Source organism: Semicossyphus pulcher, unplaced genomic scaffold, assembly GCF_022749685.1.
Source record: "Semicossyphus pulcher isolate SPU_LCO1_2020_fin unplaced genomic scaffold, fSemPul1.0.p SCAF_5, whole genome shotgun sequence".
NCBI classification, from domain to species: Eukaryota; Metazoa; Chordata; class Actinopteri; order Labriformes; family Labridae; genus Semicossyphus; species Semicossyphus pulcher.
Genome location: NW_027211726.1, coordinates 20,023,990 through 20,050,593, shown reverse-complemented (window position 1 = coordinate 20,050,593; position 26,604 = coordinate 20,023,990). Strand labels below are relative to the sequence as shown.

Here is a 26,604-nt window from a genome sequence, read left to right as displayed (position 1 = left end):
CACTGACACCTCACACTGTTAGTCACACTATAGTGAATACAGCTTCCCAACCGGAACAATGACTACAAAGTTAGATTTAAATCAGATGCTTTAATTGTAGATGATATTCATATTATTCACAGGGCTGAACCGACAGCACAAGCTAATTTGTTTGCGGTTTGCTGCACTGTTGTATGCAGTGACAATCAATCCCAGTGCTTATTCAGCCAAAGCCGCTCTTGTTTTGTCAGATTATTAATCATCTAATTTAATTAGTGGATTAGAGACTTAGTTAAACACCAATAACACAATGAGGTTAGGCGTGTTGTAGTTAAACTTGCTCTGCCTTTAACTGGTGGCACACTTTGTAATTAGATTACCTTTTATTGGCTTATTTCAGTGCTCCTTCTCTACATTTCCTGGTTTGAAGAAATGTTTAGCCATGACAGGGTTTGACCAGCAGAGGGAGCACTCTCAAAGGGTTCAGGTATTGGCTGGAGTCGTGATTACCAGTTATGGATGTGAGTCATTTCTCAGTAGCACGGTGTCCTGTGCCTTACACGTGGTGCTGAGTCACTCTCCGCCGAGGACAGGACATGTAGGGCAGGCTGTGATTGACAGGTCTAATGAGCACGCAGCGTCTGGGAAACACGGAGTGTGTTTATCACCGAGTGCAAGGTGTCAGCTTTGTCACTCAGAATGACATTTTGTTATGAGGACTGGAACAAGCAACTCTCACACTTATCTTTGACTTTCATGAATTAGGTGTATTGGTTTGTGGTAGGAAGAGGACAGAACAGCTGGTGGCCTAGATAGATCACACAGTGGTGTTAATTGTGGTCCATCAACCCCATTTACACCAGCCAAGCCAAAAGTTACCAAAATTATTTTAAAGCCAGAGAGAAAGCAGAAAAAAAGAGACACATGTATGCTTTTTATTTCAATTTATTTATCTTTAAAGAACCAATACGAATTGGGGATGTTTTCAAAATGGGTACAATGATAAAAAACTGACCATTTTCATTCTTCTCCACATCATCTTTCAGGTTGGATCTTAGGCTCTGTGTGTATGGGTTTAATTATGCATATTTAGGGAAGTCCTGTTGTAGCCCATTGAATGAATTCAAGCAGGAGAAGTACCTGTTGTAGGAGCGGTTCTGTTTTTCCTTTTTTTAACTGTCTGAATGAGTGTCTGAAGTGTATGTGTATAAAATGCTCAGCAGGGTCTGGTGGGCTTATCTGAGGTGGACTGATTATTGCACTCCAAGATTAAAAAAAAAAGAAAAAAAGAAAAAAAAAATACATGGCTCTCGAAGGATAAAAAAACAAAACAATATTGGATAACAAAGTGTCCTTGCCCCTGCCAAACTCATAACTGCCACACATATCATATCTTGTGAATAAATATCTCAGACATATTCAAACTCAGTGAACCCCTAAACTGAAAGTGACTTTAAGCAAGTGAAGGGTAAGAGGAAAAAAAAAAACATTACTGCATTTTCATGTGAACTTTTTGAGTTTTTGTGCAAAAAAAAAACAAAAAAAACACCCCAATACCAAAACGGACAGTCGTAATATGTGTTCAAAGTTTAAAAAGGTTGTTTTTAAAAAGGTACATTATTCGGGCCTAATCATAATATCAATAATTAGTGGAAGTAAAAATCAGAATATCATTCGACATTACATCTTCTCATCACCATTGCTTGTGTAAAAATAAAAATTCACAAAGTGGAAAAAAAATGTTATCCCATGATTACAACTGAAACGAAAAAGAAAAAAAAGAAAAGAAACAGGATGGACTCGAGTTGACAAAATTGCGGCCCGTGGTTGAACAGTGTAACCGGGAGGCGGGGCCTATCTGTGTGCTTTGACCTTCCATTCATTGGTTCGGCTGGTGGATCCCCAGATCTGGATTCATTCATTCGATCACTGGCTTGCTCTCTGATCAAATAACCATGACTCAGTGTTTACAAATCATCACAATAATTACTGATAGCACTCTCTTCATTTTTTTTTTAATCTCCCCTTGATGGAAGAGACCCCACTAGATGCGCATAAGAAAGATGCACTGACAGGCAGCCTACTGCACGCAGCAGTTGTGGCCGTTGGTATCCTTGAACCGCAGACGCATTTTGGGTCTGTATTTCTCGAGGTAAAGAAGCTGTTTGGAGTTGAAGGCTCCGCGTCTCTTCCTGTGAAAAGCAGAGAGAAGAGGAGAGAGGATTAAAACATTGATATTCACCAAAGAGAATACTGTAACGAACCCTACAGTTGCTGCTTTGGCGATCAGAGAAATAATTCAACCAAGGAGATGACATGTTTAATACCACAGTGTTATATCTGTCTTTGGAATATACAGCTACAGCAAGCAGCCAGATAGCTAAGCTTAAAACAAAGACTGAGAACAGGGTGACATAGCCAGACTGGCACTGCTTAAAGGCAACAAAAACCACCTGCCAGAGCCTTTAAAGCTCACTAATTAGCACATTAAATCTTTTTTGTTTAATCTGTATAAGAACCAAAGTGTAAGGATGACAATTTGCCATTAAACAGGGGTTTATGTGGGGGGTGATTTCTTGGCTGGGAGCATCAACTTCCTGCAGTCTCAGCCAGGAAGAAGGCAAAATAAGAGTACTACCAAAACTAGTGGTGGGACCAGACTAGTACCACTTTCCCACCAAAATTAGCACGTTGACACAGGTTATTCAGACCCGGGAAGACCCGCTTATAAATGCCGATTGTCTCTTTTCCCATTGCCAGTGGAGTATACTCCTTTCTGTCTCTTTTCTGCTCCGTCACTGTCTGACGTCGTGCCGGAAGCAGGAAACAGCGAAGGTTAGGTCTTTATTGTATCTATTACTCATTCAGTCTACTTATCAAACGCGGCACCGACAAATCTGGAACGATGTTCGAGCGCTGCTCGGACAGAGACGAGCGGAATTTGTAGTTGCAGAATTTACCGATGCCGCATAGCATCGCGCCGGACAGGGAGGGGAGATTAGCGTGTCGACACGGAGTTTTGCGTTCCCATCATTGTCGACCGGAGCCGAGGTGATAATTACCAGAGTCTACATGCCGACTGTAACCTTTCCCCACTAAGCAAAAAAGCCGGGTGTTAGCGGGTTTTTTGACCAGTGGGAAAGCGGCTTAGATTGCATATAGTCAAAATCCATAAATCAACAACAAACCAAAGAAGCAAGAAGGCCTGTCTGATTGACCTCGGACACAACCTCTATTAACAGGTGTTGCTTTTCACATGCTCCCTGTTTCTATTCTAACAAATATCACCATGTACTGACTTAAAGCTCAGCCTTTATTGAAATCTTAAAAGTACAGAAGCAGGGAGGGTACTTACTGCCTTATGAACTGCACAGCATCCTCGTACTTCACCCCACTCTCGATGAGGGCTAAGGCCACCAAGACTGGAGCTCTGAGAGGTAAAGTAATCCAGAGGAGTAGTTCAAGGAGAGAAGAGAATCAGAGGGAAGAGAGAAGGAGAACAGACGATTTAATGCCATGGTTCAAATGCTTCCATAGTAATACGCTAAAGAGAGAGGGAGGGGGGGGTTTAAACCTGGGAAACAGGCCTGGGAAATCAACAGGGGTGCACGTGTTCACTGGGGCTCTTTGCTCACACCCTGAGCCCCCTCTCACACACACCCACACACACACACACACTGTAAACTGATATAAGTTACAGTAAGAAAAGCATCTCCTTTCTCACAGGATGAGAGAAAAATAAATAAAATAACTCTCTAGTCCACTTTGCGGGTCAAGTCTCAGTGCTGACAGAGCGTTTCCTCAAGCGGCTTTTCTCTCACACAAAATTCACAAGGGATAGAAATGTGAGCGAGCAGGCATTGAAAGAAAATCTGAAGGAAACCAAAACAGTGCGACAGTGTGGACGGAGGGGTGAGAATACTGTTAAAGAAAAGGACAAACAAACAAGGCACATAGCTGCAGCCTCCCACACCGAGGGCCGTAAAGCTCTGGAAAACCCAGATGACTGCAGTAAACACAGGACAGGGAAGACGAGGGGATGAATTCAGAAAATGCCAGTCTAACCAAAACTGGTAATTATACAACCTCCGGAATGCCACAGCAATGCAAAACGCTGGAAGCCATTGAGAAATTGAGCATTTGTGGTCAGGAAAGACATTTTCACACTAGCCTGCCGACGTCATGAGCTGCTGTCTCGCTCTGCGAATATGAGTGTGCAGATCTGCGCATCGCCTGTGCTACCTCATGATCAGCAGACAGATCACATGCAAATGTAATTGCCCTTCCTTTTCATGCCTGCGCAGGCAACAGCAAACCGACTGTTGTCACTGATGACAGATAAGCAGCTGATTGTCTACTTACAGAGCACTTACAGGAGCAGGAAGAGAGGAAAACAATTCAAGATACCGAATCAATCGCGGTGTTTGTTTTGGATGAGACACGGAACAACACACGTACAGAGCGGCACGTTCGGTTTCACACCCCGCCTCGGCGTGGGAGCAACACTGAGGAAGCAACAAGTGTTAAAGGCAAGAGGGAGGGATGAGAGGAAGGCTAGAAGACAGGAAGAATGTGAGAAAACTGCTTTCTGTGGCCGTGCGTGTGTGCTGATTCTTACAGGTGGCACACATACAACCCATAATTATTTCTGTGAGGACGGTTTGTGAGATAAGTAGTAGAGGGTTTTAGAGCAGAGATCATTCAAAAGTTTACCATACAATAGGGGTGCAAGGGTACACAGTGTATTCGTGTCGATAGATGCTCGGCTAGTACGCTCTGCAACCCAAATTAACCCATTTGCATCTTTACTACTCTCCACTACTTAAATATGCGTAACATATATTCTGGAGTGCAAGATTTAACCTGAAAGTTTTGGCACTGCACCAGTTGTTTTCCACTTACCGTGAAATTTGGTTTATAAAATATGTATATAATATACAAATATAAAATGCAGAGAGGCATGTTATTGTGTTACTGTATTTTACCCCGATGAAGGAGCTGTCCGATTGTGGTGACGTCACATCTCCGCATTAAACTGTTTCCGAGTCGAAGCCGCTACAAAGTCTCCTGTTTACAATTTGCCGCAGTGCCGTTTTGTGTTTTCCTCGCAGTTATTTAAAAGAGCGATTAAAACTAACTAGATTGTTGCCAACGCTTCATCACGGACATACACCGTCATGATCGCCATTACAGCCACCACCCTCACGACAATCAATGTTACCGTAGGCCCCCAGCTACCGCTAGCTACAGCACACTTAGCTAGCAGGATTGCAAACTAGATGTGGTGAAAACAACTGTAATTTGTTTTAATATGTTTTAAACGAAAATAAAGTTGCAATAGTCTTGAAATAACTTGTATACACGTTTTAATTAATAAATAGCCATAGAAAACCTTTTGTCCTCTGGAATACCCCCAAAAACAAACTGCGTCTCATATTCCAGTGCATCTTATATTCCAGACTGTACGGTAATAGCTCAAAGGGCAGCAAAGTTAGAAGAAGGGTATGTTTGTTTACAAATGTCATTTAAGACAGCAAGGGAGGATAGCATAACAGATTGCGAGGCGAGTCCTTCTCCCTTCTGGCAGTTACTCACTGCAGATTCAGACTGTGCCAAAGTAATAACAAATGCTTTTTAGAACTAATCGCTGCAAATATGCAACAAACCTCTGGTGGAAAATACAGGATTTAAGCACATGGTCAGGGTGATCTGGCACCACTACAATGTGCCTGCACATGTTCATTCCAGTCTGCTTTGGCTGGCCTGTATTAATTGACAAGCAAAAGCAGCGGTTCAGGAATTAGCAACCGGTCAGGGTGTCAGGATAATGCATTATATGGACATATGAACTTATTAGCATAACTGATTTCCTCACTGAGAAAATACGACTATTTAACTTTTTCAGAAATGATTGAAAACACAGAATAATGTCCTGTAAATGTTCACATTTTTCAAAATAAAAGGCAGAAGTTTTATTTTCTACATTGTTTTGTTTTTCCTGCAGCACCAAAAACAGACCAAACCATGACCCAAAAACCCGAGGTACATACCCGGTGTACCGTTACACCCCTACCATACTACAAACCAGACAATCACTGCTGCGTTTTGAGGAATTTCACATCTCTTGAAAAACAACGCAGCTAGCCACTCACCGGCCAAGCCCCGCCACGCAGTGCACGGCGATGCAGCAGCCGGGTTCATCTCGAAACTTGGTGTTGAGCAGGTTGAGCCAGTCGTCCACGATCTGAGTGGGAGGAGGGGCGCCATCGTCGAAGGGCCAGTCCTAGAGGAGAGGACAGGTGTGTAAAGTAGAAGCGAGAGGCATGCAGTACAAAAGTATGCCACAAATGTGTTTTCTTACCACAACTTGTATCCCCTCCTTCTCCACTGGAGCCTTATCATAGGTGGCATCACAAACTCTCACCAGTGTGTTCACATGAAAGTTCTTCAACTCCTGGTGGACATATAAAAAAAGAAGGATATAAAACACAGGATTTGCAAAAAGGAGGCCAACAGGTAGCAAAGTAAACATATGCAGACTTACCTCGGTGAACTTGTTGAGCGTGGCATTGGTGGGGTTGTGGGTGATGAGGAACCTCATGCACTCGTGGACAATCTCGACTGCAGCGGGGCGGTTCATGTTGGCGAGACGGCTTAAAAAACAATTACAATACAATACTCTTACAAAACAAAAGCGACTTTTTGGCTCAGAAGTCAGCAAAGACTGCTAGGAGATATATATGTATTGAGGGAAGGGTTGAATAAATAAAAATGACAACACGTGGAGAAGGATGGGTCAGGAGGACAACAGGTGTTCAGCTATGGGATGATGTACACAGAGAAAGGTTACAAAAAGGATAAACTAGTCCACAGTACTCCAGGATGTAAAAAAATGAATTAACACCAAATCAAAAAAAACTAAAAGAATAAAAAAGAAAAAGAAAAAAAAGATGGAGAGACTATCCAGGAGTCATCCAATCAAGTTTACCCCATTCAGGAGAGCTGTTTGTGATTGGCTGTTCAAGGAGAAAGCGGAAAGCAAATGATGTTCGTATTGGTCGGGACACGCAGGGCAGTCGGGCCAAGGACTACGCAATATCCCAGGAGGGGGGGGGCCTTTGGAAGAGTCAGCAGTTCCTATTGAGCTGGCAGTCAGGGGGGCTTCTGGGTAGCGTAGTCCCTCGGGGGGCGGCCGATTCACTTCTCCACGGAGGTGAGGTGCTGTGCCTGGCAAAATTCTCCGCTCACACACGCCATATAGGTGCGGCTGAAGTCAACACAGAAACCCTGCCGAGAGAGGAGAAGGGGAGAGTTAGGCGGCATAGTCGTTTTGATGACATCACACACACGGCATTTTGCGTCTTTAAGTCGAACTGGCAATTTGAAAAAGTGCTGTTTTCCCAATCACAAGAGCCATTATTTAAATTACATAATGACCAGTGTCTCAAGAAGCAGTAGCAGGCAGCCTGAAGCCATTGACTCTATAATGACAACAGGTCGATTTACAAAGTGGTAGTTATGAACGTTAATTCTATGTGTTGGAAAATACACAACACCACACACACACACACACACACACACACACACAAAGAGAGATCTTGTTTCTTTTAGAGCGTGCAAAGTTTTATAGCAAAACAATATATCTACAAGGTGATGAGGTCAGCACAGTGACTGTAATGGCTAATCTGCACAATGCTAACAAGGTAGCTACTACTACAGACTCATGCACAGTACTAAAGAAGAATGCAACCCTAACATGGCATTTAATTGAGAAATACACACACGCAGCTATGGCACACCATTGTATTGGCACACTGCAGATAGCAAAGCGGCCCACTACAGAGCAGCCACTGTACTTGTGTCCATGACAACTCCAGTAACATGGCATTTGCAAAGCAGAGCCTCCTTTTTGTAAGTACTCTGTAATAATTAATGCAAATGGAAATTACTTCAACAGCCCATAATCTCTATTTTATATGATATATTAATGTATAAACAGGATAAGTTTGTTATTATCCTCAGCACATTTATACCTTGTTTAATAGGCCACAACTATAAAGCTGGAGTTTAATCCATAGGATATAAACATGAATAATTAACAGAGTAACTTTCACTTTCTGTCTGCTTTGGCGGTCACTGTGGAAAAAGCTTTACTTATCTTATCTCTTTGCTAATCCTATCCTATAAATGCATGTGGGGTATTCTCCAACGAAATCCTGCTTCTTTTTAAGCGTCTAATGTAGCGCTCACTGTGAAACTGTGCTGGGGAAAAGAGAAATAAAAGAGTGTATACTGCTTCTTAAGTTAAAGAATCCTCACAGTACATGTAAATCACAAATGGCTCAGCATTAACATAACTTTTCACAGCCTGATTTTCACAATCCTTTTGGCAACCTGTTTTGGTTGTATGCAGCACACCAGTAAGTGTGCAGAGCAAGAGAGGAGAAATTATCTAGGGTCGTTCCAAATAACTTTTTTTGGGCTTCGGAGTTTCTGCAGCAATTACTCAATTGTATATGAAGCTTCGCTACGACGACGGGGGATATATCACGGCCTTAGGCCCTGAGAATATACTGTACGAGGAGCCTCATTCACCATCATTAGACTTTTAAAAAACATAATAAAAACTGTGATGCAGACTCGCAGCGCTGAGACGGGGAGAGCACGAGCACAGAGGGAGGGAGCGGGTGATCACGGACTAAAGCGATGACGTGATATGAAACTTTGTCCGATCATAAAGCCTGATGCACCTCTACAGCTCTGTGGTCAATCAGTGAAATATATGAACTACACAGCAGACTGCAGTCTCTGTTAACAGTGACAAACACACAGAAAGATCCATGTGATTAAACGTCTGTGTCCTCCCTGCGCTGCGTTATTATAAACTACGATGGACTGATCGCAGGTTACAGCTCCTGGGATTAACAGCACGTGGAGACGTAGTTTATACTTTATGGCAACTGTTGAGCCAGGTTAAAAAGAAAAAAAAAAAATACAGATTTTATGCTGTCGGTTACCATGGCTACACATTCGGGTCAGCCCTAAAATTAGCAGCCATAAAGCAAACCCATAAACCACGGGCCATTGGCATCGTATTGATCTTTATTAATACATACTGCATAGTGCTGAAAAGCATCCGGTCGTACTTCCGCTTTAACTTCATTCTCGTGTCTCAAGTTGCTATTTGGACTGTAAACAATGACCATCATCTTAAACTACAATGTTAAATCTCTGTGCCATTTAAATTCCAGTTTCCTGCATCGCTGCATCTACCTTCCAGCCTTGGTAATAACTCCACTGTGCACCGACTACACCTTCGGATTACATCACTCTGTCAATTCACCACCTGTCACCAAAATGGAAACTAATAACATGCACAGTATGGAGCACACACACACACGCTTCACAAGGGTGTCTCACAGAACAGGTAATGTCTGGTTTGTAACCAGCCACGGAGCACTCCGTTTAACTGTGCCAAGTCCTTGACAGTCTAAACCCAGCCGCCACAAACTGGCTGGAACCGTCTCAGAGCAACACAGGAGAGAGAGAGAGAGGGAGGAGGAAGGGAAGGGGAGAGGGGAGGGGAAGAGGAAAGTGGAGGGAAAGCGAATGACGAAGGCCGTCTATCGCTACACCTACGTACATAAAGCGGCGGGAGGGACGTGGAGGGAAAGGGCTTGGACTTCAGCACCGTGTCACAGGCAGTAGTCACAAGGTGAGGATTGCCGGGTGGGCAAAGCTTCAAACAGCCGCAGCATTTCAGTCCCACGCTCCCTCTTTTCACCTCCTCGAGACTGACACAAGACTCTCTGTGCTCCCTGATTCTGATTTCACTTCACTGGAAGACGGTACACAACAATTTTATTTTGTCCCTTAAGCCCACCTGTTTGATTTCTAGTACAGCTTTTAAAAAGAAGCAGTTAGAAATATCTTTTCAACCTGTGGCCACTCCTCAAAACACTCACCCACCACCCCCCAGTCACTTATCCTCTCTGTTAACTGCCAACCTCTGAGCCACTGTCAAAAGGGATGCACCAACGCACTCGCCTATGCATTTCCTTCCTCGCCTTCATCTTTTATACTTGGCAGTAGCCACAAGGGCACTAACAAACAGCCTTGATTTTTTTATTCTTGTGCAATGGCCGAGATCCTCCGTGACGCCTGTAATTGCCGCCTCTAAGCGATACTGAACACAACGTGCCATCGCTGCATGCGCACAACTGACGCTCGGAAAAAGGAGTAACCAGCCTTTATGGTCTTGTTTGCTTCTAATCCTCAAGAAATCAAAAGGAAAAGGTGGACAAGGGATCTGCTTTTCTGCTATGAAATCGGACTGTAAAAAAGGAGAGTGGTCAGTGAAGACTGAAACACTGAAGAACAAAGAGAGCCAACAGACGCACCAAGGACACCACAATGACAGCTTATGCTAAAAGATGAAAAAGCAACTGGATTGTGGATGGTTGCCCAAGTGACTTCATACAGTCTGCTTTTTAAACGCTGCCAGTAGTAGGGTTAGCAAGTGGCAAATAGGCAGATGGTATACATGAACTGAAAGACATGAGCAGTTGTTAGGAAGCATTTCTACAACACTGCATGCAGTGTTCATGGGAGTAATTATGATGCTATCTGAATTGGTAGCTCTCGCTTGATGTACTACATGCGTCTTTTGCACTGATATGATGGAGCGATAGCAACAATAAGGCAAATCCAACTCTTAGTCTTTATCTAACCGTACATGAACCATCATACATGAAAGCAGATAGACTGACGTAATGGAATTTTAAAATTCTTTTTGTACAACAATTATACCTAAGGACTCACTCGCGTCAATAGAGAAGTGAGTATACTGTGTTAACCCTGCCCAGCCGCCTGCCAGCCTGCTTCTTGAAACGCATGCAAATCGCTCTGAAATATGCAAACTGGTTCCGCAGTTACACTCGGCACAGATGCAGGAAGAACAAAACAAACACACATACACACACATCAGACGTGTTTGTAGAGGCAAAAACATGTTTAACCACACAGGAAACAATAGAGCAGTGTGTTCAAAAGCTTTAAAGGCTGAGAAGCAGTCAGCAACCTTAAGCGGGGTTCAACTTGAATGGGTGATATGCCATTGCTGTGCTCTTTTACCTTAACAGAAACAATGTATGCCAAATCATACAGTGCACAGCTGCAAGTAACATCGCAGCAGAACAGTCTATTTGGCACAGCAGGACAAAATGGAACATCAACAACATTTCAAGACCAATTCAATATCAAATGATCAATTCTAAACACTCTGACAAACCGAGCTGATGGGGAGGAAAGTTTGAAAAAACGGACAAAAACAAATCAATGTGAAGCAGCACATTATAGGAGGCTGCGGAGTTACAGTTATGGCCAAATTGTTGTGGGATCAATCACCCAGCTATAGCGGGTACATCCCAACTTAAATATCAAACAATCACAAGATGTAAGGAAACTATCCTTAGATAGTAAACACTAGCAGCTACTTTAATAGCAGAACAATATCCCAACAATAACCGTGTCGGAGCAGAGGGATAGAGTGTTTTAATTAATAACCATTGAAGCACTCAAATTTTAAAATACATTAATGTGGGGTGCTGGGTAGCTCAGTTTGTAAAGCACTCTTCCAATGTAAAGAGGCCGAGTCCCCTTCCGAGTGGCCTCGGGATTGACCCCAGCCCTTTGCTGCATGTCATCCCAACTCTCCCATCCTCTGCTTTTTCCTGTCTCTGTTTCGGTTGTCCTATAAAATATAAAAAGGCTGAAACGTGTTTGTTACCTTAAGCTGCTGTTTATTTCTCTTATTAAAAGTTATGTCCTTTATTGCGTGAGCGGACGTCTTTGTACTTTCAATGTTATCTTTGGGTTTGCAGCGATTGCCTTAGTGGAGTTTTTTGGTTGAGCATGCCAGCTCTTTCTTTGGCTATCCAATAAAAGGCAAATGCCAAAGTATAATGTAAAAATACTGTTATGATGTTTCAATGGAATTAATTGCCATTCATCAAATTTTACATTTTTTTCTTATTTAATTCTTGAAATTTTAAATCATCCACCACGTGATAAGAAACTCTTTGACTTGATAAATTATTCATTCAAAATAAAAATAAACACTTTTTTAAAAGGGCCTTATCTGATGTACTTCTGTAAAGTATACTTGTGTTACATCCGGCCGTTTGTGCATGTTTGTCTATGTAAGTATATATACTAAACTGGGAGAAAGGTCACTGAGTAAAGGCAGAGGCCCACGCAGCGGCCCAGAGAAAGCTCCCTTGGTGCCCTGCTCTTCATCACGTGTTCTGCTGTTGGAGTAGCGCTGCAAGAGGGAGGGAGGGGAGGGGAGGGGGTGGGGGAATAAGTGAGAGTTGATAGGGAGAGTTTCCCAAATCAGCTGGCCTCTCACAGAAATCTCCTACAGTGACACAGGAGAAAGAACAGAAGGAGAGAGAAGCAGATGGGAAGTGTGGGAGAGCGGGGAGCAGCAGTGCTAGCTGATAAGGGCGGCGCTATCACAGAACAGAAAGGGACACGCAAACCTAAACAGGTGATTAAGCCGCAAGAGAATGGGAATCAGGGCAGGGGTATCTCGCAACTGGTTTTAGGCTGAGTCATCAGTCTGACTGGCGGGGTATATAAAGCCGGGGCAGGTTTAATAGCAAATGGAATGAGTTGGTTAAGAAATGGGGCAGCTGTTCATTAGCAGATTCATAATTTCATGAATAAAGCTTTTAATATCCGTAATAGATTGGAACACAGCCAGTTCGAAAGTAAACAGTTAATGTGCATGCAGACCAATTAAACTGCTACAGCGGGAGTGCTAAATGAAAGCATTTCACCGTGTTGAGGATTATACAGCCACAGGTCTTCATAACTTTAGAGCTGATGCTGGAGGCGGCGTTGTTGACACCTGATAGTTGTCAGGTGGCCACCACCACTATATGCTTACAGGACACTATGTACACCATGTACACAAACATGTAGATAGACGCAAGCTGGGTTGGGCAATACATTTGCCACAAGGCGAGGAGGGTGTTCTAAAATTAGACAGCAAAACACACACAAGCAAGTGAGCTCAAGAGGCTGGACATCGAATACACAGACTGGAAAGGCACGGTGGCAAAACGTCGGACTATTACGCAAAATGTGGAATGTCTGAGTCCACTCTCTACCTTCGCTGTAAAAGGTGTTAGTATTACATGCAAAACCTGTCTAGTGGTCGGAGGTTTGCGCCTGAGCCTCGCTGATGTTTTGTCTGAAGCCAGACCGGGCATGACCAGACTGTGCTGCCTCGAATCAGCTGTAGGGCTGCACTGCTGTGTGTGGGAGCAGGGGGAGCGCCTGTCATCCGTGGCAGGCTGGACAGTGCGGGGAGGAGGGAGGAAGCCCTGAACTCCTCAGAGTGAACGCAGCATGGAGAGAGATAAATACTAAGACACTCCTGCTGCACCTGCTAGATACACCCAAAGCACACACTTCTCCTTTTTATTGGCTCACTCAACCAGGCTGCCGCTTTCATAAAAAACAAACACAAGTGGGAGGAAGTATTGCATTCGCCTTTCAACGCGAAGATGTTAAAGTGACAGGAGTTAGGGGGGGGCAACTATTGAGAGTTGCAATCAAACAGAAATTGTGCCATGTGTCAGAGAGGCCAACTTTGTTGTTGTGGCCTCGGTGAATGCCAAATAAAAGATAGCTGATATGGAAATGTCAAGCAGGACATGGACAAAGGAATAGTTACAAGAAGAAAGTGGTCAGATGTAAAGAAAAATCTCCAAGGCGACATAACAATAGATAAGATAAATTAAATTAGTGAGAAAGAAGACAAAAAGAGGGAAGGCTGGAAAGAAAAAGGAAATAAAGGTGGAGCCAAAAGCTTGGCAGTTACTGAGTCTGAGATTAAACAGAGGATCACACCTGCCCAATGGTCCAGCTGGGTCCCTGCAGTGACGTCAATGCTCTTGATAGGCTGGGTGGGCGGATCTCACCCCCTACTCTGGAGCTGTCCTCAAGCTAGCTGGGTGCTCACACAAATGATGCCAAAAAGACATGAAGAACCCTTTCTTCCTGCATTTCAAATGAGAGCTGGGGCTCAAGAAGGAAAAGCAATGGCTGGTTGGGATCGCAGTGACTTGGTGACTGGGTAAAGTTGAGTACAGGCCAACTTTATTGTACTAACTGCCATACTGACTGACAGATACGCCTACTTTTAGGGTGTTTTCACACTCCGGACAATTGGCAAGGTTCTTTTGGTTTTAGAAAGCTTGGTACTTCTGGTGAAGTGTGACAGTTGGTGTTAAAGTTGGGTGTCGGCCAGACAAGCAGGCTCTGCTTCACCTCTAAAGACTGATCACCCACAGTGAGAATCAAACTTTCCTTCTACAGTCTGCTGCTATGCCTTCAGACTACAGCTCAAAACACAAGTTAGGTGTAAGCCTACACGGTAGTGAAATTAGCCTAGTGTGAAGTAGCAGCTGCATCACACAGGCGTGACTGTTTACATCTCTTTTTTTCCATGTTAGCAGCATTCAAGTGAAAGAATGAATATCTTGTTTTCTTTGTTAACAGGTGTGACGTGGTTGACATACTTTCTCGCAAAGAATGCTTGTTGCACAATCCATCCCCGGGTCAGGACTGTCGCTTCTGAAAGCATACCTCCGGAAGCATTTTCCAAACGCATTATGGTTGAAAGCCAATGAAAAATGCTGAAAATGCTCTTGATGTACCATCCAAAGCCCTTAGCGGGTCACAAGATAAGAGACTTAGCTTCATGCTTGATAAAGACAAAAGCAGACTGTGGACTCTCTGGACTCAGTCCAAGACTGAAGGGGCCTGTCAGTGTGGGGTACAGCAACAGGTCAACATGCCGTTCAGCAAACACAACACATATAAAGAACGTAGTACGCGCAACCCTCCCTTACCATCAGTCATGCTTGAAAACACACACAGACAAACAAGACAGGAAAGCCAGCAAGAACACACACACATAAAACTACAATGAGCTCCAATAGTTAAGCTTCTAATCCTTTTTCTGAGCTTCACCAGTTTATCTAGTGTAACTAGCAAGACACTAAAATCCCCAGGCATGTCGAGACAAGCAAGAAGAGCTAGAAGCTTACATGCAAAACTGAACTCCAGAGATCCTGAACTGCTTTGCCCACATGAGGTGTGCTCTCCTGGGGGTTTGCAAACAGGAGTGTCGGCCTGAACCTGATACTTCCAAGTCAGTGGATTCTGTGTGGCCTCACGCTTTGTTTGACTGAATTCTGATAACGTGCCCGCCTGTGGGTTTCTGAGAATGGAGTCATGGATAGGGGAAAACTGGTTCACGTACATTCAAAACTTCTGCTGAGAACAGCACCTTTACTTCACCTGTCATGAGGGTAGGGAAAGGTTGAGCTTAATCATAGCTTTGTGGGGAACGTTGCCAACGCTACCAGCTCCTTGACCAAACCTCAGACTCCTGGACACTGTTTGTTCAGTGACAAACGGCTGGATGTTGTAGTACATTACATTATTTAAAGAGCAAAAGAACACATAGTTACAACAAGCAATACTGAGATTTGGATTTCATGTGTCACATTCAAGGAAAAGTTTTCACAACAAATATGGATAAGGGGTTCTAAAACATATTGTTGTATATTGTGTTGTTTTTTTGGCTACATTTTCACTGCATTCTCCACATTTTGAACTGTATTGTTGCCATTTTTCAACCATCAATCCATTGTCCTTTGTCAGTAACAGAAGTGGCTGTGCGTGGGTGTACGTGCAGAGTAACAAATTATGTTGCACTGGGGATGCACAATATTGGATTTTTTGCCAATATCCGATATGCCGATATTTTCCAGCCCTTTTTGCCGATTGCGATACCGATAGGAGCATGTTTTCCCCCCACCTAATTACACAGAACATCAAGTCTCCCCTGAAGTGGAATTGATATCATGCCCGCTCTTATTGTAGTGGCCCAGTGGCAGATGCAGAAATAACATAATGCAGTGCTTTTTTAAATGCACACATTCACTGGGCAATATAAGAAAAACAACTTAAACTTATGTTATGCACAAAATGCTCTTTTTAGAGAATCATCAAGTGTTGTTTTATAGGCGGAAAATATCGGCAGAAAAATGACGCATTGCTGATGCCGATATGTCATTTTCAAGCCATAATCTTGAACCGATAACGCGCCGATAATGTGGTGCATCCCTAAGTTGCACTTGACTGCATTTCGTTGCAACAGTTCAGTTTATAGCAGTTAACAATTGCATTGGGATAGGAGTAACAAATACAAAATGTTGGTCATTGATTAACATTTGTGTACTTATCATGGTATTTTATTAAGTAAGCACGACTATTTAGAACTCTGCAGTCCTCCATATACCCTTTTAAGAAACCAATTTGAGAATCATTACTGTAGAGGGTTGGAATTCTTTTATAAAATCAAAAGTGGCAGGCTATATTGAAAGTCTTATGAGTACGGCTGGCAATTTTTTGTTAAACCTAGACGGCCTGTATAGCACAACCAATTTAGTATTTTGTTTGCCAAAATTTAGCAGCCTTTTGACTTTTGACTCATGGAAACTGTCCTTCACCTCCTCTCATATATTAGGTAAACAGAATAAGGTTAATCCTTATTGAAAGTTGTGTTTATTAGAGCAGTTTCGATCATGCTTTTTGTATATTCAACTGGGTCCATGGGTATATTTGATAACTTATAAGTATATTAGGGATAGATCGATTATCGGCCGGGCCGATTATAATTTAAAACGGGGTTATTTTGGCTCCGGTGCATATGCTTAAAGGCAACAAAGTTAAGTGTTGAAGTTTGTATTATTCAAAATTTTGATGCCAATATTTTCACTTTTACTGCAAATGAATATCGGCTTCAAATATCGGTTATCGGCCTCCTTGACTACTAATAATCGGTATCGGTATCGGCCCTGAAAAATCCTTATCGGTCTATCTCTAAAGTATATTGTAAAGTGATTGGGGTTGTACTATAAATTGGACAATTGTGCGTTTGCATGAGAAGTCAGTTATTGTGTTTGCACATGTATAGACAATAAGCAATAAGAAGCAATAAGAGTCAGCGATTATGACCAAAAAACAAAAGAATACCTGCAAGTTGGACGCGGTCACCTGCTAAGAGCCTTATAAATTGGGACATGAGTCACAAGTGGTCATGTCTGTGTTTACCTGTGTAAAGGTGGCACCATGTACAGACAGTCTGACTCAGGCTTGTGGTCGTCTCGGATTGAAATATAATAAATCTGGTATTTTTACAGGGCTATTACCCAAAACCCCTTAGATAAATAGGCTCCCCGCTTAAGAAGCAGTACTTTTAAATGGAGTGAAAAAGAAAACCACAGGACAGAACGTCTCCTTTCGTGTAACACAGCAGAGCACTCTCAGTCCAAAATTCAGTCCACAAGTATTTAGGAGCATGCTTTAGAAATAGCCTCAAAACTGAAAGGTTTCATATGAGATTGCAACAACTGATAACACAAAGGTCTTGTATTTATGGCACGACCAAAATGGTAACTCTGACAGCAGATATAAAAACCTTAATAAAGACTTTCGTTGTGCACTTGCTTGTAAAAGAAAAAATATCCCTCCTGTTATAGCCTGTGTGTGGGTGGACTGGGCTTGATCAAGCCTAGAAATAGGTCTGGGGTACAGAGTGACCTTCCATAAATGCGACTCAACAACCCAACAGACACACAAAAATCTTCAGGTCTGCCTCCAAGTTAGATTTGTCCAGCCAAGGCTGAACTCTGAAAGGGTTTATAGTTTCACTCTCACTTCTCACCTGGCTTCCTCCTCGCACATTTAATCTATTTAAAATAATTGTGAAAGTCTGCAGAGAGGAGATGCAATAAAGGAAACACTTCAAAGGTAACTGCACTGACAAATGGATTAACCCTAGTGTGGATGGCATGGATAAGTCTTTACGTAAGAGCGCCGTTGTAGGGCAAAACTGACGATATATTTTCTTTGTTTATTTATGGTCCATTTTGCACAATAGTATAAAAGTAGCACATTGTGAAATTGATGCCAGAAATGTTTAAAGTATATAAATGGCTGTAAACAAAGACAGGCTACAACATGACTTGGCGCACTGACAAGAATAACTTTGACTCTCACTCTGAGGTAAGGATGCAGGGCTTTTAAGTTGACATGGTTAAATATTTATATGCTAGAAAGTTAACGGGCAGTTTAAAAGCTAGATCATTTCCCTCACAATGACTCATGACTGTTTGCCTGTAAGAACAATGAATAGACAGTCCATTTATTTATTTATTTTTTTAAATCAAACTATCAGAATAAGGCATTTCTTTCTCTACAAAACCATTTGGTCTGTAAAGCCCCTTTCCCACTGGTCAAAAAACCTGGTAACACCCGGCCTTCTGGCTTAGTGGGAAAGGTTAAATTTGACATTCAGACCCGGGTCAAATTACTCTGCAGTATACCTGGGTAATTATCGCCTCGGCTCCGATCAGCAATGATGGGAACACAAAAACCAGGTCCACAAGCTAATCTCCGCCCCTTTTCCGACACGATGCTACGACGTGCATTAACGCTGGCCTCCATCCAAGCATCATCAAACATTGTTCCAAATTTGTCAGAGTGATAAATAGACCGAATGAGCAATAGATACTATAAAGACCTAACCACTGTAACATCTTCACTGCTTACCAAAGAGTATAATGCAAGTTCTTTGTGCGTACTACTGTTTACCAACCCTGTTTCTGGCACATTTGTGACGTCAGACGGTGAGGCAGCAGAAAAGAGACCAAAAGACAATCTGCATTTATTAGAGGGTCTTCCAGGGTCTGGAAAACCCTGGTCAATGCACTAATTTTGGTGGGAAAGGGGTACTAGATGGAAAAATAACTGAATTTACCTTTAACGGGGTGCGGCACTTTAAACTTGCAAGCAGAGGCTTTAATTTTAGCTGACTATTGCTTTAGAATTTACAAACACAAATCTGCACCTATTTAAAAAGAAATTCAGTTAATCAAGATTAACTTGCAAGAAATGCTGCACTAGTTGCAGACCTTTTAATGCCAACCCTGCTGGAGCTCTACATTAAAAAACATGCTGTTGGTGTATTACTCAAAGTTTTGTTCTGTGGTTTGTCACAAGTGACACAACAAAAACAGGTCGGCATGACAGAGGCTGTGAAACGCTGCTGTGCTGTGCAACGCCTTGCTTAATTGGATCCGCTTTTCATTTACTGTATTCTTTGTCAACAGTAGCTCAGTATGTTATAGTGTCATAAACCGGTGTGCGCTTTAACAGTGTATATTATATTTTGTGTTTTATTAGCTGGGGATGCGGAGCCGAGCCTTTATTTATTTCTGAGATAAAGCTAATTATGTTACAGAAAATATCAGCTGTTTAATCTTTCCTCTAAATGTTGTTGATGTTCTGTAAATGGACATCCTCATTCTATCCCCCTATCAGGCACAACAGGTTACCTCTCTGCTCCCAGAGGACAGGAGCTAATCTTCCCGCGGAGTACTTGTTGTTCTGGCTCCTTGTGTCCGTGTAAATGAGGCTGGAGACGAGAGGTGAGAGAATATGTAACCCCACTATTTCCATGAGCAGACAAACACCCCCTACGCACGCACTCGCACATGGCGAAGCCCACTTATCACACTGCTGTACAGCCTCAGATAAACAGTGTGACGATCAAAGGCCTCTGATAGCGCTTAGGGGGAGGGCGAGGGGGACAAGGACTGATCCGTCTCTGGAAAGGACTGAAAGAGACCAGGGCTCAGTACCTTAGAAATGGGATTGAAAAGAGGAAAACATATCCAAACAAAGGCCTGTGCGGTCCTCGCTGTGGCCTAGTTGCACTTTTAATTACACTTTACACAAAATTGAACACTGGCGTCTGAACAATTACATTTGAAAGAGAAACAAAGTCAGACCCAACATTTCACTATGATTTGAATAAGGATTAAGAGGGAGAACACAAAGGGAAACTGATTCTCTGCTGACAGAGGAACCGAGGGAGGTAAGATGGGCTCTCAACACAAACAAGTGCTCCTGCCAAAAACACGCTGCATGAAAGGCTGGACTAAATATCAAATATTAACTATACATGTCTGAAAGCTTTGTTCAAAACAGTACATCAAGTCTGCCATTATCTGATATCATATTATATCCACTTTAATATTGTTTTCTCACATCTAATGAGCTTCTGGAAAATGGACCAGTTGCTTTAGCTTTGTCTGCCAATTGTAGAATACCGCAGACTAACACCATTAATTGTTAAGCTAACAGATACAAGGTTCGCTTTTGTATGGAGGAAGCTTCTTTTATTTAGTGTCTAAAGAATTATTTACATTCTGGATTACATTTTAACAACATTAGCCAAAGTGAGGATCAGCTGTTTGAACATTTTCCTAATGTCTCAATGGATCACCGAATGACTGTTTAAACTCATCCATTTAGAACAACAACGGATATGATGTTGCAATGAAGTCACAGTCGAAGTCGGGCATCAGACACTGCTTGTATCACCTTTTAACCAGCTTTCAAGTGTTTAATATGACCACCTGCACTTATACCACTACCAATATTAATGTGAATAATGATTGTTGACTGTTCTATAACATCTCTCCAGTCTCCCTTTAGTTTTTCCTTCAAGTCTTGATCTGGAATATCGATCTAGGGACTATATTCAGCCATCTCTGAGCTTCTTTTATAAATGGTAATCTCATGACTCAATCCTCCAACCTGCTCCAGACGGACACATACATCATGGCAGTGTGCCACGCCTCCACCTGTTTGCCAGCACATCAATTGAGCGTGTATAGTAAGCAGTAAAACACCTTTAAAGGGAAAGAAGCAGGTAGAGCAAAGATCTGCACCGCTGTAGTGCTGATTAGTCAACCAAAGGTGTTACTACGTGGGTCTGTGCGTGTGTGAGTATCACAGGTTCATCCAATTATAATTCAGACAGGAGGACTGGTGTCAATTCAGGACGCATTTACTCTCACTGATATCAACCTGGAGGAAAATAAAGAAATGAGATAGAATAAAATGACGAGAAGTTCAAGAGCAAGAGGTCAACGCAGCAACAGACAGGAGAATGTCTGCTCACATTTTTTCGCCGAGAGGTGCAAAGTCCCACTGCGACATCAATTCTTCTGACATTTGGAAACTAACTTGGCCTTCTGAAGGCGAGCATCAGGGGATGCCTGTTTCCATACCAACAATTATCTCAGCGGTAGCAACAAGTCACCCTGTGGGGAGTCTTGCTGTCCCTTGCGAAGAGATCAGAGAAGAGCAACGGTGCTCGTCTTTAAACATTCACAGAGCTTAAGAAGCCATAGGAGCTTTGAAGAGGGTCAGGGTTCAGCGTAGATGTCTGAGCAAATACACAAATTCAGGAACTTTTTAACCAATGAAATCAAACTCCTCACCAGGGGCAAGAAAATATAGTCCCTATGATCTTTGTAGCAATTTCCATCTTTTAAGATTATGGCTGGAGTGAACACATTAGTTTGGGATCATGTTGTGAGAGGTAGTCACACATTTCATAAGTTTAATAAGCTGCTTAAGGAAACGGAGAGAAAGCCAAGCGCCGGTGAGAAACAAAACAGCGCCTAGAAACACAGCGAGGTTGTTTATGCGCATAAAACAAGCATTTTCTAGACTACAGTTGCTCCAAACTAGAACATTTCTGGATGAGTACAGGTGAGCAGCTTTATCTGACTACAAACAACACCCTTCACTGTAGCATGAATTAGCAAAGGACAGTGTTTTCCCCAGCTAACTGCAGCTCTAGCTAGACAAGGTAGCTGTAAACACAAATAACAAAGGAAGACCCTATTCCTACCTGTTGCTATAGTTTCAGATGGCAGCCTTGCAGCAGCATCTAGAAGAGGTGTCAATCTGTCAGGCACTGCCAGCACTTCAGAGCCTGAGCCTTTGCTTTATCCCAGCGCTGTGGCAACAACAGTAAACGAACAGCGTGCCGACCGGGGCATGATTCATTAACCGATACAAGAAACACACAAGGTGCCCGTGGCTAGTAATGCTTAATTACATATGGCTCTTCACTCTAAGGCTTAAAATAAGGTTTTAAAAAAAGTGTGGGGATGTAATCCTAGCTTTCCACTTTGGACTGATTTCAACACAACAACTATGGAGCCAGAGATCTTAGCAAGCTAACACTGGAAAAACCAAAGCGCGTTTCTTTCTCAACACAGCCAGGCACCGAGGGGCATAACTACATTTTTAAACTGGACAAATCTGTTAAGCCAGTAACTGTGGAAAAGACCTCTTCGACCCAACCTTTCAACACTCGCAGCATCCTGCAGCGAGATGGGCTGAATGCCAGCAGGCTACAACATAGGTGTTCCTCTCCCCCAGTAACCTTCCTTGTAAGTCGGAGTCATGTTACTGTATACTGGGCTCACCTTTCACAGTTACAGTAACCAAGGCTGAGAACTTCCCTTCTTGTCACACTGCCTTATTTAATGCTGTCTGTAGATTGAGGAACCGACTTTTTTCTGGTGTAAAATGTCATGTAGGCGTCCAGCTTAACCCTAGACACACAACAAATTATCTGTATGTACAATGATTCAAAAACAATTTTGATAGAGGCATAGGTCACGTATTTAAGAAGGGGCCTGTACTGGTTCTGTAAAAACACAGATGCCCAAATATGTTACTTAAAATGTGAATAAAAATTAGATTCAAATTTCTTGCAAATAATTCCAAGCTCTGAAAAGACAAATGTTTCATGCAAGTACAACAAAGATTCAGCAAATGACAACTAGGGATAGTCTTGCAGTTATACAGTATAAATAAACATTGATCATACTAGACGGGACCCACAGGTATCAGGGCTTAAATGTGGTATCTCATGAATGAGGGCATCCCACTGTTCAGGTCTTGCTTTAGCTGCAGGCTGTGCTCCAAGTGGACTGAGTGGAGCCATACTATTTCTAGATTGTGCTGGTGCATCATGTGTCAATTAGCTATGATATCAAGCAGGTCACCAGTGGGAGTGACCTAGTTTCACAATAAAATGCAAATAAAGACTCGCAGTGTTATTCTATAATAGTTGTGAAATTCGTGTTAAGAAGGTGTGTCATCAGTTCTATAATTACACAAAGTGAGATATTTATGTGATTTGCTTAAAACATTAAATATTATAACAATATGTTCCGTTACTTTTACTATATATTGGCATGCCCTCAGCTTATTTTGATAACTGGTTGTATTAACGCTTCTTATCTCCTATATTCTCTGCCAGATAATTAGGTCACCTTGGGTGCGGTGACTCATAAGCAGGAATGTATAATAAGCTTACCTGTTACACCAGTTACTCATTGACTCATCCACCCGAGTTGTTAGGAGTGTTCAAAGCTATTCATTTGTATTAGCTGCCCACTAGAATTTATTACCAGAGGGGAGACTGAAACCATTGGAAGGTCATAAATTGAAAACTGAGAGGCATGGGAATGTGCTGCGGCCTTTAGTGTCACAGCTGCTCTAGTCAACTTCCTCCCCAAGTGCATTTCCTCATTTCACTTCAACCAACAGTGCTAAATGGTAGGGTGCTTTCTGCTTTAGGAAACCAGACATAGCTAAATAATAGACCTGGCTTACCCTGCTGTTAGCTACAGTTTTACTTTTACAGCTGACGAGTTGACTGAGTCAAACCGGCTAGTTAACAACGACAGTAGTCTGACAATACAAGCGCTCACCCAAGACCTGACAACCGTCAACAGACGGGATATATCAGGCTGTCAACTGCTTTGTTTAGTTATTAAAACCTTAGCTGAGCTTCTAATAAATGGGTCAACCATGCTCTGGTGAGTGTTGCCGGATTAATGGCAACACTGGCTCATTGTATATCCATTTGATTGACATGAGTTGTACTCAACTGTATTAGTATGGGAGGAACTGTTTACTTTGATATCATCATGGCATATTCATTTACTTATATATTTTTTAATTTAGGTTTGATTTTGGTTTCATTCCTCCATAATTGAATAGTTTTTAAACAGGTAGGATTTTGGTGGGTTTTTTTTATTGCTCACATTTCATGGCAGTATTAGCTCACTTTATTGTGGTTTCACCACAACACCAGGGGTGCATCTCGCAATTCGTGTATTTGGTTGTCCAACTGCACTCTTTTAGGGTTGTGCTAGGATATTTATCTCACATTTTATCTTTGGTTATTTGATAAACATATGAAGCTTTGTGTGCTTATGCTCTGTTTTCTATTGCGTATGTAATGGTTTAGCGGTTCTACATAGGTTTCTGGCAAGGTTATGATTTGGGCTGTTTTTATTGAATTGGTCTGGTTTGTAATTGGGCTGGAAGCTGTCAATCTGATCTAGCAACACTAGCTCTGGTCAAGATGTATCACAAAGGGCGGAAGGCAGCTAGCTCAGTGGCTATCCACCTTCACAGCTACAGACGTCTGTGAATCAACCGCTGAACACAAAAACAAGCTGAAACACATTAAATCACAACCACTGGTTACATTTTAAACATCTAAAGTACAATTCAGTCGCTGTCGTGAACGGTTGCTAAGACAACCGATGGAACGTTAACCGAAGCATCGTAAATGTTAAGCTAGCGTTCCGACAGCAACGGTTCCTTCACAGACAGACCGTCGACCCTGATAACTGAGGGTTACGTTAGCTCTTATTTCATGAAATTGCGGACGACGTTCAGGTTGCACACTTACGTTGCTTTTATAATACACCCAATGTGCTGTGTTATGAAATAGAAATAACAGCCAGTGAGTATGTTCTGTTATTGAACGTCGTAAAGTTAGCGATTTTTCTTATCACTATAGGAACTAGCATTAGCCTTTATAGCAAGCTAACGTAGCTAAGGTAGCTAGCATGCTAGCATAGCTCCCGTCACTTTGCTTTCCCCAGCAACATTTACAAACCAGTCCAGAGACGCGTCAAGACTCGCTATAATAGAGTTAACGGTCTTCATGATGGGTAACACCATTAGGAAAAACAATTCGGGGTGATATTTATACACGTCAACACAATTTTCAACTGTGTACGTAACGTTAGCAAACGCTTAAGCCGTCCAAGCTTTACTCTGGGAGCTAACGTTAACGTGGCTACAGACTGGTTCATCTCTTCAGACAACCACTCGTGTTAAGTTTAGCTCCCTTGTGTTGTGCTAATCATCTAACGATATGTAGACCAACTTTTAATCAGGCTCTTGTGGATCTGTGGCGGTGCAATCGCGTAAGATCATATCTCGCACAAGTTATAGCAGATTAGTTTTAGTTATTCAGGTTTTTAATTACTTACAAAGAGCAGGCTGAACATTGAAATCCCGTGACTACCCGGAGAAAGTGGAGGGAGTGTAGAAACCGCTGCCAGGTCGCCTTTTTGTTCCTCTTCAATGTGGCAGCTTGAATTCTCGTCGGAGGTCGGGAACTGTTGTTGGGGAGGAGCCTCCTCGGTTTGTTGACGCCTTCATGGACTGCCGGATATACGAATCTCATGGCAGGCCATATGAGTAAAAAGGTCAACAAAGTGGATAAACAACTGGGAAAGCTGTCATTTCCATTGCGCAACAGTGTGTATGTGCTTTGTATTTATTGAAAAAGAACACACAATGAGGTTTACACTGGAAAGCATGACCATGGCTTGTAAATTAAAAATAATTAAAATATATTAAACAAATATTAATAAAGATAAAAAAATTAAATAACAAATAAAAAACCCTCTTAACGTTCCTGCAGCACCCGTCTTCAAAGTTTTGTGTGCGATATTGTTAAAAACATACAGAGAATAGGCATAGTTTATTGTAGAATAATTTTTTGCCCGTCTTTAAGGTTTTCGACTCCAGATAAAATTGATAGAGGCCTTAAACTGGAATCATTAAGTATTAGGTAACATTTTCATCAAATATGTTTCATATGCGTTTCTCTCTTTGTTTCCCTGCTGTAACGAGTTAGGATTTGGTGTCACTTAATTTATCATTAAATATCAAAAGGTACTTTAAACCAATTTATTTTTGCAATGTAGTTAATCTTGTGAATAGTGTCTCAAATACACAAGCTAGTTGTACGACTTTATCGGGATCACCTGAATGCAGCATGGAGGTTCTGGCGTCAGTGCGACGTAAGAAGAATCCGGGTGCACGATGACAGCTCACCATGGTGACGCCAGTTCCAGAAAATAACTGCTCAATATCATCCATGCGCGTATTGGTTGTTTTGTAACATACATTCATCTGCTGTCTTTATCCAATCAGATTTCAAGTAGCTCTATTAAAGTAAAGATTTGCATATTACAGGCCACCGGAAAGTCAATAGGGTCTACAGCCGGCAGAGTCTAGAGTGCTTGTAAAAATCGAATCTTTATGACTGTGTATATAAACATATATTTATGGTAAGACCATATATATTAAATCAATACACAACGTTTCATAGCAAAACTTACACATAAGCTTTAAAACAGGAGAAAAATAAAATCCTTATCTAACAGGAACAAGTTAGACGACACACTTGTCCCTCTGTTCATGAAGTCCCCCTTAGGTGATCTGCAATCAAGCCTCTGCGAGTGTGCTTCTCATCCGAGCGCGGGGCAAACTAAGACAAAGATTGATATTGTT

General features: G+C 42.2%; 1 protein-coding gene across 1 annotated transcript; it reads right to left on the bottom strand.

Moving 5' to 3' along the window:
• Positions 1–906: 906 nt before the first annotated feature.
• ptp4a2b (protein tyrosine phosphatase 4A2b) lies at positions 907–25,404 on the bottom strand. Its single transcript, XM_069681097.1, has 7 exons — positions 25,293–25,404; positions 6,968–7,266; positions 6,524–6,632; positions 6,341–6,433; positions 6,132–6,262; positions 3,335–3,409; positions 907–2,171 (listed from the first exon to the last, which is right to left on the bottom strand). The coding sequence occupies exons 2-7, from the start codon at positions 6,970–6,972 to the stop codon at positions 2,060–2,062; spliced, it is 525 nt and encodes a 174-aa protein (XP_069537198.1). The 5' UTR covers positions 6,973–7,266; positions 25,293–25,404; the 3' UTR covers positions 907–2,059.
• Between the last annotated feature and the right edge of the window lie 1,200 nt (positions 25,405–26,604).